General features: G+C 41.0%; 1 protein-coding gene across 4 annotated transcripts in view; it reads left to right on the top strand.

The window, feature by feature from the left end:
• drp2 (dystrophin related protein 2) overlaps positions 1 to 12,377 on the top strand; it is a 197,279-nt gene that overhangs the window by 49,570 nt on the left and 135,332 nt on the right. For all 4 annotated transcript variants that reach the window (XM_078169424.1, XM_078169423.1, XM_033633165.2 and 1 more), the window contains exon 2: positions 8,769 to 8,943. In XM_078169424.1, the coding sequence (XP_078025550.1) occupies positions 8,897 to 8,943 (47 nt within the window). In that variant the 5' untranslated portion in view covers positions 8,769 to 8,896. The remainder of the gene's footprint in view (positions 1 to 8,768; positions 8,944 to 12,377) is intronic.

Raw genomic sequence — 12,377 nt, 5'->3', positions numbered from 1 at the left:
AGACATTTGCATGACATGATTTTTGTGGACATAATTTCCCCACTGTGATGGCTTTTTAATGTGTCTTGCAGCAAAAAAACATGAACTGATTTTTTTTTTAATATTTAATCAAGTTTATAAATACATTCCTCCAGGTGCAATGATGTATGAGTATGTCTTTATGTGAAACCCTGCTGGTTGCTATCTGAGAAAAAGTTGAAGAGGGATGAGGAGAGATTTGAGGTCGCCGACAGCGCTGTCTGTCACTCCTCTTCACTCCAAAAACAAACCTCTCTCAGAGCTATCTTTCACCCACAGGGTATCCTCTTGGTGTTAGCGGTGATGTGCTTGATGGTTGTCATTGTTCAACTCCATTTCACATCTTGAAGAGGCAGCTTTCCAAAGCAAACAAACAATCATTCTGCCATTCTGCTCTAAAACATCATTGTGTCATGTACAGCCTCTGCTGCCTCGATTCCATGTTTTAGGACGTGTAGGATTTAGTGGCGGGAAAAAGAAAGCTGCTAACCATGGTGGCTGAGGAAAAAACACAAAACATTTGAAAATACCAATGGCCCCATGTAGAGCCAGGGTTTTCTTTGACCATTCTTGGCTACTGTAGTGACATGGTGGTGCAACCTTGCGGACTCTGAGGACAAGGACCAGCTCCCTACGTAGGTATAAAGGACTTATTCCAAGGTAACGAAAACACAACATTTTCAGATGATTATACACTAAAGGAAACATGCCTCTCATCATATTCTATTTCTGCCAATGTACCACCTTGAATCCAACACACTGGACCTTTAAGTTATTATTTTTAGATGCCTTTGAGCTCAAGTGAGGTCCTGGAAGAGCTATATGCAGAGTCACATGTGACCTCTGATTACCAGCGAAGGGAAAGAGACGGTGAGAGCAGGAGTGAGTGGGAGAGATGTGCTGATTCAAGACTCACCTACACTAACAGGAGCTGTCTGAGGAAGAAAAGGGAGGAAAGGAAGCAGAGAGATAATGGAAGACAGGAGATGGTGATGATTCATGTGAAACTGAAAAAAAAAAAAAAAAAAATCCCATCCAGCCAGTCTGAGGTGAAGTGGTCTGTAGAACAAACTAGAAAGGTAAAGAGAAGACTTTATATGTACACAAGAGGAGAAGGAGGAAGAAGAAGAGGGAAGATGAAGATAAAGAGGATGAGTATACTGAAAGCAAGTCTTTCCCTCTGTCTCACTGGGGAGTCGTTCACTCAAATGTTGACTCTGCAACAAAGTTTTTTTTCTTCCTGCTTCATTTCGGGCTCAATTTGTTTTAGACAAAACACCTGAGCTCCAGAGAGAATCACTCAGAGAGAGGCAGTGAGGTAGTTAACTCTTTAATGGTCCCACCAAGAAAATGAACAAAAAACTGTTTTTCAACCCACTGATTTTATACCCCCACGCCTGCAACAGCTGCGGCCGGAGACATTATGTTTTTGTGTCATCCATCTGTCCCATTCTAATGAACCTGATATCTGAAGAACGTCTTGAGGAAATGTCTTCAAATTTGGCACAAACGTCCACTTGTATTCAATGATGAACTGACTACAATTAGGTGGGCAAAGGTCACTTTGACCTCACAAAACATGTTTTTGGCCATAACTGAAGAATTCACAAGCTAATTATGACAAAATTTTACACAAATGTCTAATAGGCTAAAATGATGACATGATGACATTTTATATCCAAAAAGGTCAAAGGTCAGCATCACTGTGACATCATAATGTTCTGCAAAAACACTTTTCTGACCATTACACAACTTCATAACTTCATACTGAATTGGTGACATTAATCTTGGGTGTCCATCTTGAAACTGTGCTGATTGTACAGATCGTCTGTGCTGTCTGGTTGAAGTTGTGTGTGAAGCATCCACGTTTTAGAATTTGTAGTTTCTTTGCAGTAGTATCCATTTTGAAGCATTTGACAAGTTTTTCCAGAAATCCCACTCCTCTGCAACAATTTCCAGCTCTTCCTGGGGCATTCCGAAATGTTTCCAGGCCAGATGAGACATACAATCCCTCCAATGTGTTTTGGATCTTTCCCCAGGACCTCCTACCAGTTGGATATGCCTGGAAAAGCGGGTGGGAGGTGCCTAGGAGGCATCCTGATCAGTTGCCTGAACCACCTCAACTGGCCCCTCTGAGTTCCTCATCCTGTCTCTAAGGCTGAGCCTAGCCACTCTTTGGTCACTCATATCCACGACCTTACCCTCCAAGAATTGCGATGTTAAAGTGGTAGAGGGGTTTGCGTGTCCCTTGGAGCTGTGTTGTCCAGAGCAATAGCTCCTGGTAGGGTCTCCCAAAGCAAAGAAGTCCCAGGGGAGTGGCTTGACCATGAGTGACTGACCAGACCCTAATAAATCAGAAAGAAGGAACTGGAGCAACTGGCCCATAAAAGGGAAGCTGGGGCCCCCATCTGCAGCCAGACCTGAGAGGGGAGCAGGCCAGCAAATGTCTGGTGGCCAGGCCTTAACCCATGGCCCTGTGGGCCCACCAATCACTGGGATAGGCATCGAGGTCAGGCAAATTGTGATCTGGGCAGCCAACCCATCAAGTCATCAAACACTGTCCCTTTTGTCAGTGGACTTACATGTCAAAATATGATGCGCTAGGTACCCTTGTGCATCAGTTTTGGACAGTCACAGATGGCATCTCAATTGATACTTGTCACATGCATTGTGTCTTTTCAAAATACATCTTCATTTTCACAGGGAATGTTCAGTTTTTGCTCCTAACATGCATACAGTCTTTTTCAAAATAAACTTACAAACTAAGTAAAACACTTTAGGCAAATTAGTTTAGACAAAGTACATGGTTAGGTTTTTTAAAAAAACATCATGGTTTGGCTAAAAGTAAGTGCGGTTTGTACTAACGTAATGTCACGTCATGTGCCATACGTCATGTGATATATGTTACCAATGAAGCATGCTACACATATTAGCTCACTACGTTGTTATTGAAATAACTCTGTTGACTTTTGGTTTCACACAGGAAACAAACAGCGGGCTCCTGGATGAGAGTCCAGTGTTTGTTTGACCCATCCACCTCCCCTCTCAACTGCCCTACACAGACTTTCTCAGTATTGTTACCATGGCAGTTGCTGGCGGCGTCAGAAGTAGCCACCGTCCGGCCTGTATCATACTGTCACAAAGGGGCAGGATTTGACGAGTTCACTCGCTGCTGGCAGCGTAAGAAATAGCAGCTGCCAGGTGCATATCATGATGCTACAAAAGGTGCCTGTGTACACTGGTGTCTGACGCAGAGATCACTGACAAAGCTGTGGTATTTGACAAGTTGGAAGTGGGAACAGGCTGGAGCAGCAGGCAAGGACAAGGGTGTGTTTTTGTGAAATTATTACAAAGTCATCAAACTTTTTGGATGGGTCTAATTTGATTCTGCCCATTAAGCCAGGACATGTGCAAGGAGTGTTTTCTGCCACTAGCTTTATGAATGGAAGCCACCTGAAAAGCTCTGATTCTGAAAACCACAATGCACTCTGGGAATTTAGCTTGGCCTAGAGGTGGCTTTATCAGGTTGAGTAATGTACATCAGGTGTTTAAACAAGATAGCACATGAAGAGATTGAAGTCTTGTGTTTTGAGTGTGATTCGTGTGTGTGTGTTGCTGTAGATGGATGGACTGACTACTGCTGTTACAGGTTAGAGGTTGAGCCCTCCAGCAGGGAGGAATCGGATTGACCAGTTCAAAACAACCAATGTGATCAGAGTCCTCTGACAAAGCATCAGGGTTATAGAGTGTGTGTGTGTGTGTGTGTGTGTTATGAGGCTGAAGGTGTTAGCTGCTGAGGTAAAGGTTGTGAAATGAACGGAAAAAGACAGGAAGCCTTTGACAGCCCAGTGACCAAACACAAGATTTATCATGACCTGTGAACCGGGAAAAGCTTCTTCTGCCACTTATTATAGTGTGTGTGTATATGTGTGTGTGTGTGTGTGTGTGTGTGTGTGTGTGTGTGTGTGTATGTGTGTGTACATATCTGTGTGTGTGATAGTGCTTGCGTGTTTGTGTGCATGGGCTGCCTCCTTGATATTTTCTTCCCCGACGCTCCATCAAGGGGATTGCACCTCTTCAAGTCTAGCCTCACATGCCCCCTCACTCTAAAAGTCTGTGAAAAAAAGAGGCTTTTTGTCTGTGTCTGTTTCCTTGTGTTTAATGGAATGGAATAATAGGATGAAACTACTGGTGTCTTGTGATCCAGGTTTTCTATCTTACACACAGGACAAAGTTGTTCAGTTTTACTCTGATTTGTTGACTAGACTTATAGTGTGTGTGTGGCGCTTCACATTTTTATATTGTGCTTTCTTTAACAAGGTAGATTTTTTCAATGAATGAAATAAAAATAAATAAATAAATATATTACCTAGAGGTAGACACGTACACATATCTGCTGGCTGATGTATTGTTCAGACGATTTTGGCCTACTAAATATCAGCAGTTGGTCAGGTACTCTACCGCAGAGGTAATACATGTTATGCTCTACACAGTCTATAACTCTTGTTGTCTTGCACTTGACAGATTATTCATGCTAAAGGATTAATTTTCCCCAGGCAGGTTTTCCCCGTTTCATGGATCAGGTCATGATTTAAACCTGCATGAACATAATTTTTTGGCCTCTTGGGGGCAGCAGAAACAATCTGTAAACACAACACTAGACATATTACCACCTTTAAGGATGATATTGGAACCTATTAGCAAAAGGTTGGTTGTTTACCAGCAGTTATGGAGCAACATTATCACCCACTTTAAAGCAACTTAAAGAAAGTTTTATTTTGTGTTGATTTTGGCGGCCCCTTGTGGACAGAAATGAGCACCACTGCCTGCTTTGTTAGGTTTCAAGATACATCTCTGGGATGCACTGGGATGCGCTGGGATGCATCATCAGTGATGTTCCTGGGGTCATAAGGGGTTTTGGGTCTTTCAACATCAGACCCCCTCACCCAGGTGACCCATCCGGGGTTTATCAAGCCCCGCATTGCATCCCAGCAGCGGCAATGGGCTCGCCCTCTTTGTCCAAAGCCACCGAGTGGCTTTCTCTGTGGCTTCAGTAATGATTAAAATGGCCCTCCTCATTGCAGCTCCGGCTACTCCTAGCCCTGCCAGTGCTTTACAGATTGAGCGCCCAGCAAATCCCAGGCAGCCCACTTCAGGTGGCTCGCAGAAAACTTATTTTTACTTTGATTTTCTTTTTTAAACACAGCTGTTTGCAGGATGCAGCAGTGAGGTACCGGTATCTATTTTTGGCTATGTAAGATTAATAACTGTGATGTGACAACAGTGAAACAAACTAAATTCTGTTTTAGCCACCAATGCAAATTTATATAATGATGTCAAACCATGTTGTACAATATATTTCATAAATAAAAATGACATATTTTATATAGAGCTGCACGATCAATTGAAATATTATCAAAATTAGACTAATCACATCATTATTGTTATATTTTTTCCAGTGAAAGTGAAATGCAAAGATTATTACTCTTGCTAAAATTTTATTATATTTTATTTTATCTTATTTTATTTTATTTATTCATTTATTTGCATATAGCCCAGTGGAAGAGGGCCAATTCAGGATTGGCTTTGAATCCTTTCAACTCTCACAATTATGTTCATCTGTTGAATGACTAAGGTTGGGTCCAACTTTCACCTGCACTTTATCGCTGTCCCTTTTACCTTTTTTTGTTATTTGGTCAATTCTTTTCTTTTCTCCTTGCTGAGCTGCTCCAGTATCAGCCATCACCACAAAATATAATGTCAAAAATAAAAGTCTCTAAAAACAAATCTCCTCCTGCTTCTTTTTAACTTGCTAAGCTACTACTTACTGCGAAACTTTGCCATGAAAACATAATAAGCTCTTCCGGTCCATGGCAAGAATTAAAAATAACTATATTGAAATAACCAGTCTTCTCACTGATGGTCTGGTTTATTTATGTGGGTCACACCGAGGCATCAGCATAAAACTGAAACTGTTTAATAACCAGTTAAAAACTCCTTGTAGCTGCTTTAAGTCCTGTTTCTGTTCCCCTCATGAATGTAGGTCTGTGGTTCAGTCACTGTGAGTGACCGCGCTGCCATATTGGTTATAGCAGCTTTAAAGGAATGGATTGACATTCTGGAACGAGATTCAAGGCAGCCAGCAGGGGACTGTGAGTGGGACCGAGCTGGCAGGCATGAGGAATCACAGATGGATTTTCAAAAAGATGATTTTATTTACCCGAAAATGAAACAAAATATTTTTAAAATATGCAGCAAAATTATGGGCTCATGAAAGAGGTCAATTTAACAGAAACTCAGGCTATAATAATTTAACATAAACTGAACAGACTAAAGGGACCTAACGATCACAAGAAGCTGACCACAAGGAGAACATATGGGATGGCTGGTCAGACCATTTTTAAAGGGGGTAACACAAAGACAAACACTACCACCCAAACTATGAATTATACAAAAACAGGGCAATTGGTCTACCAGTATAGTCTGTCTATATAAAGTACACATTATTGGTCGGTTTCGTCAGGTTTATATATTTCATTTACATTGAAAATTTCCATCCAGATGAGTCAGATACTTCTAACATAAACCAAAAAAGTACCACACTTGTAATTAATCAAATAATCAAATAAAACTGAGATGAATACTTTGGGAATTTATTTAACTATTACTCATATAATTTATCAAATTTACCTTAATAAAGGTTATTTAATTACTGTTGATATGTTGTATTTCATAGATACTTATTTGAATTTGATAAATGTATTTCAAATGTGTTAATAAATATCAACATATGTCATGGTCTTTTCATTTGAGTTTTATTTGATTTTATCACATAAATGGTAGTTTTTTGGTTTATGTTAGAATTACTTAACTCAATTGGATGGACATTTTCTGTGTCTTATTATGATTTGTAAACCTGACAGAACAGATCAAAGGTTTCTTTGAGTGAACAAACTAATATAGTCTAAAGAAAAAAACAAAACTCCAAACTAGAAACCCCAATCTCCCCTTGAGTTTGCAGGCACTTGGTATATCCTGATTGGCTACTTCCTGTATTTAACAGCTCTGTTTTAGTGGGTGCATCTTTTGTTCCAGCCTGAAAACATGTCCTTCCAGCAGCACCTTCAGCACTGTTTTTCTTTGAGTTACCAGTGCTGAAGGTGCTGCTTCCAGCTACTGCCAACAACATAACATTAACTAGGAGTGTGATGTATGAAACTAAAGCGATGTGCAGCAGGTGCGGCCATCACAGGACTCCAGGAAGTTACTCATCATAGCCAAAAAAAGTCTGTCACATAACCTCTCATAAGAAAGAAAGTTGGTGTTTTTACACTTTCAGTTCTGTTCACATCAGTGAGCTTTAGAAGTGGTGGTAGGTGGATTTTCTTACCTTTGGACAGTCAGGTCAGCTGTTTCCATTCTTTATGTTAAGCTAAACCAGCTATAGTTACATATTTACCACACAGATATGAGTGCATTTCAATCTTTTCATCTAACTCTCAGCATGAAGGTGAATAAACTTATTCTTTAAATGTTTAACTCATGGGTGGATTATGAGACAGTGGACCCCTGGGCAAAGATGTGCAAAAGAACTCACCATATCTCCAAATTAGGAGTCAAACACATAGAATTTTAGGTGGTTTTGCTTCTTTTTTGGGTGTTGTTTTGCATCTTTTTGTAGATGATATGCATCTTTTTCTTATTCCGTGTTTCTGTTTTGCATTTTTGTGTCTCCTATTGGTTGTTTTGTGTCACTTTGTTTTCTTTTTTGTGTCACATTTAAGTCATTTTGTGTGTCTGTGAGGAAATTGTGTGTATTTCTTGGTCATTTTCTGTCTCTTTCCAGTTCCTTTGCATCTCGTCACAGTCATTTTGAGTTTCTTCCTGGTCGATATGTGTTAATGTGAGTAACATTTTGTAGGTGAAGGCCAGGGGGGCCCTGACACTTGGGGCCCCTGGACCTGTGCCCATTAGGCCTTTTCGGCAATCGATCCATATGTTGAACTAACTAAGAGCTTCTAACCCAGAAACGGAGAATGTCATGTTAGTGAGTAGGTCTGTAATTCAGTTGAATTTCTACTTTTTGAAAACTTTTTGAGTTGTTTGGCATAAATGTGCTCAAATGTTAAAATGGTCAAAAGCCATAAAGTATATTTTTGTTTATAGAAGAATGAGACAATCTCAGTAAAGATTTGAATAATCTACTGTATATGTTGCTTTCTGCCCTTTTATTCTGAGTGGGTGTTCAGACTGAACGCAGCCGTGCGTTAAAACAGTGCAAGGGGCCGTGTTGGTGGTTTTGCTACAGGTTCCTGTGAGACAGTAAGTTTTAGTAAGAGATACAGGCTTATCAGAGACTAAAATAAATATCAAATAGCCTATAATACGAGGTAGGATTTTAAAGCTTTGGATAGTCGTCCCTGTAGCAATCATTTTATCTTTTGCTTGACTTTTACAAAGTAAACTGTGGTGCAGTGCCTTGACGGATGATGTTGCTTTGTGGCAGAGGATAAGCAAGGTTTCTTTTCTTTCAGTCTGACAGTCCTTCGTTGTTTCGCCTTGTCTACCGCATCTACATCTTGTTTAATACTAACCCCAGGGTCATCAAAGCCACAGATGTTGTAATCCTGCCCTTGTAGCTGTATATATCAGAAGAAACTTAAGAAAAAAAAATTAAAATCAGCCTTTAATGACCCTAATCAGTTGACTGTAATACTCACCTGGGCGTCCCTCCTGTGTCTTGTCCTCAGCTGCGGGGCGGCCCTCGTGGCCGGGATGCCACTGTGTGCCGTGCCAGTCCACAGTGGACGGTGAGGGGCAGGAGGAGGGGACCGAGTGCAGGAGACTGAGAGGAGGCGGCCCGCACCAAACAGGAGAAATGAACCTCTGCTGGAACGAGATCAAACGCAAATCCCACAACATCCGGTAAGAGGAAATTCATTGTGGTGTTTACTGTAACGGTCTGGAGGGATGATGTTTTCAGAGCCAAGATGCATTTGTAAACTTCAGAGGTGATCGTCTGTTCTGTGGCAACAATAGCTGTAAACCGCTGATTGTTTTTCTGTGAAGAAGTTGGCTCAAAAGAAAAAGAAATGAAAAGGTTGATTTATTTTTATGACTTTGTTCAGAGCACACGTAATTTTCACAAGGAAACATCTGATCAGTTTCAGCTTCACTCAGTTTGTTTGTTCGCCTCTAGCAAGCCATGACTGTCTTTTTTTTTTTTTTAAACACAATCTGGTTGACGGAGATTCACTGAGTTTAAGGAGCGGTCTACTGAATGAAACCCCCAGCATTTCTGTGGAACACAAAACTAAAAGCCAAAACAACTTCCTGTGTCTTTATAACCCAGTTTCTGTAAATTGTCCACACACCCAATTGGTAAAGAGATGTGTAATGGAACTAATGGATGAGTCTGATGGCTTTTGGCTTTAAGTCCCATCCCTCTCCAGACACCTTTTAAAGCAGTAGTTCCCAACTGGTGGGTCGCGGTCCAAAAGTTGGTCATGGGTCCATTCTGAATGGACGGCAAATGACTTATAAACGTGTCAGGTTTGTAAAAAACACACCATATTTTAAAGTACAGTGAATTTTTGGCACAAAGCCTTTATTTTGAAGCCCAATTTCCTGCTGTAGGGTAAGTGAATAATGAACAGCTACTTAACAGAGACAGCAAACTAGCTCGACAACACGACCAAACACAGTTATGACACTGAAAATGATAAACTGTGAGGACCTTGAACTTAGGACTAAGGAGAAATCTGGACCCCGTGGCCACACAAGTTGGGAACCACTGTTTTAAAGTATACTAATATATGCTTATGTTTAACATAGTTTTACCACATAGTAGATAAATAAAATCTCTGAAAAGGGTCTGAAAGCAAATCTACTTTTCCTCCCTTAATGAGAAACTGGCTTGCGGGAAGTTTCACTTTTGTTTTCCGCTTTCTCTGGCACTGCTGATGCTTGGTTGACAGGTGAAAGAACTGTGTGCCTCACGATGGCTAGCATTAGTGTTAGAGGAAACATCAGAGAGATTCAGCCCTACATGTGTAAGCCTCACTCAGACTCTGATGAGTGATGTTGTGATCCAAGATGTGTCACAATAGTAAGTATGGTTAGCATCTTTTGTTTATGTTGTTTCTTAGCTTGTTAGCTTGTAGGCTAACTGGCAGTTGCTGACGCAGCCTTAGTGGTTGTTAAACACACGATAATATCTACAACAATAAGGTTATTTGTAGACAGTGGAGGGAGGGAAGCTCCACGGCCATGTTTACATCCCAAAACTGCCCACTCTACCACGTTTGCTGTCAGAAGTTTTGCTATGCTAATGCTAACTCTGCTCCCAGTACTGTCAAGTCCGCTTTACCTGTCGGTATGTGTTTGCTATATTAGACAGCGATTGGCTTTTGTGTCAGCAGTGTACCAAATTTAGTTTGCCCAGCTCACATTTGAATCTCAGATTTTATGGAAATGCACAAACATCACCACCTGCAATAAAGGAATGTGAAACATGTCTCTAGTGACAAACTCTGCACAGATACAAGTCAGTGTAGTGAAGGTCAGACATTTTAGGAGACATAACAATAAGAAAAACACATTTTTAGTGGAGGGGGACTTTAATCAAAGTTATTATTTCATACAGAACTCATTTCTCTGTGAATTAATACTTTTTAAGCCAAATATTATGCAAGAATTGTGCTTTTAATTACTGTGGCAGTTGTCCTTTTATGATTGAATCTGTGGGGAGACACTATGCTAATATGTTTAGGTTTAAGTCACACAGGGAAATAGAGCCTAATGATGTCTAACATCTATATATATTGTCTGTCTTTCTGTTTGTTTTCCATTTTCCTCCGACGATTCTTCTTGTCGCCATTTACATTCGGTTTTTAGGCAATTAAAAAAGTATTGTCTAATAATGTGCTGTCACACAATAATGCATATTTCAGTGCTCCTTCCAGTCAGCTTATTAATTATGAATATAATATGGGTTAATACTGCCATTGCACTAGTTACACTCGAGAGGTTTGCCAGTGTAAAACAATTAGAGGGCGTTCGTGTTATTCTTTGATGCTTAATTGGAAACTGTCCAGGCTTGCCGCATCATTTCTGTTTCTTCAATTCAACTGGCATCCTGTTTAGACAATTGGCCCCTTAATTGCTTACTTGACCCTGATGTATCTAGGAAGAGGGAGGGGGAGGTTAAGGAAGGATAGTTGTGAAATTGGGTAAGACAGTTTCCCCTGCAGTCTTGTGTAATGAGATCACTATGGATGGCCTGCAGTGGCTGTTTATACCAGAGCTGCACTCTGACTTCATCAGGCTAAGAGAGAAAGGGAAGAATAAAGGATGGAGTCGATGGAGGGAGGGAAGGAGGGAGAGAGAGAGAGAGAGCAGACAGCTGGTATTAAATCATCACAGAGGAGAGATGGGATGCGGGTAAATGGGAGGAGCAGAGGGAAAGAAGAATATAAGAATGAATGAATGAGAAAGAGCTTCACTGAAAAGCTGTCTAACCTTGAGGGTGATGCTGTCCAGAGGAAATGTCTGACTGCGTTTAATACCGGTGGCTGGACAAGTGCAGACGACTGGCTTTATAATGGCCTGTCTGGCATTGATTGACAGGTGGCTGGGGCTCTGTTCCAAGTCATAGCTGCTGCCTTCTATCCTTTAAATTGTTGTGTAAATTAAACTTCCTCTGTTGTACTTTTGTAGTTACTTCTTAAACAGAGTTTGCAGTAGGGATGCACCGAATATTCAGTAACCGCATAACTTGTGTGCGGTGACGCACAGAGTAAAATGTCAGCAGTGTGGCGATATTTTACTCCGTCCGTCACTGCACTCGCATTTGCAACTAAAAATAGTTTTGTTCGAGCAAAATAAATCATTCAGCACGCTGTGCGAGTACAGATTTGAACCAGCAGCAGAAACGAAAGGCGAATCCCGCCGGTTGTGGGTTGAACAGGGGTCACAGACACAGACAGGAATGTATTCCTTTCAAATACGGTGGCCATAGGCTTACCGGCAACAGAGAAGTCCAGCTCCAATAATGTCCTCTTCTTGGCATCATGACTGCCCAGTAGTACTTGGACAGCCGAGCCATGGCGGCACACAGGTATGTGATGTGTCAGAGGAGAAAGGAGCTGTTCACATTTCTCTCTTTGTGGCAGTAACGGCCCACAAACCTCAGCACACTGAAGGGACTGTTCTTTACTTATGAAGTGTTGGACTAAGAGTCTCATCCTACTCTCCAGTGTGCTATGTGTGAGCTCAGTCCTGTGTGTTCTTTAATGAAGCAATAGGAGAAGATATTCGGTCTCAGTTAATGTAGTTTATTAAGCAGTAAAGGAATAAAA

Source organism: Epinephelus lanceolatus, chromosome 7 (assembly GCF_041903045.1).
Source record: "Epinephelus lanceolatus isolate andai-2023 chromosome 7, ASM4190304v1, whole genome shotgun sequence".
Lineage (NCBI taxonomy): Eukaryota > Metazoa > Chordata > Actinopteri > Perciformes > Serranidae > Epinephelus > Epinephelus lanceolatus.
Note: the sequence above shows the minus strand (reverse complement) of the source record. Positions and strands in the feature narration are given on the sequence as shown.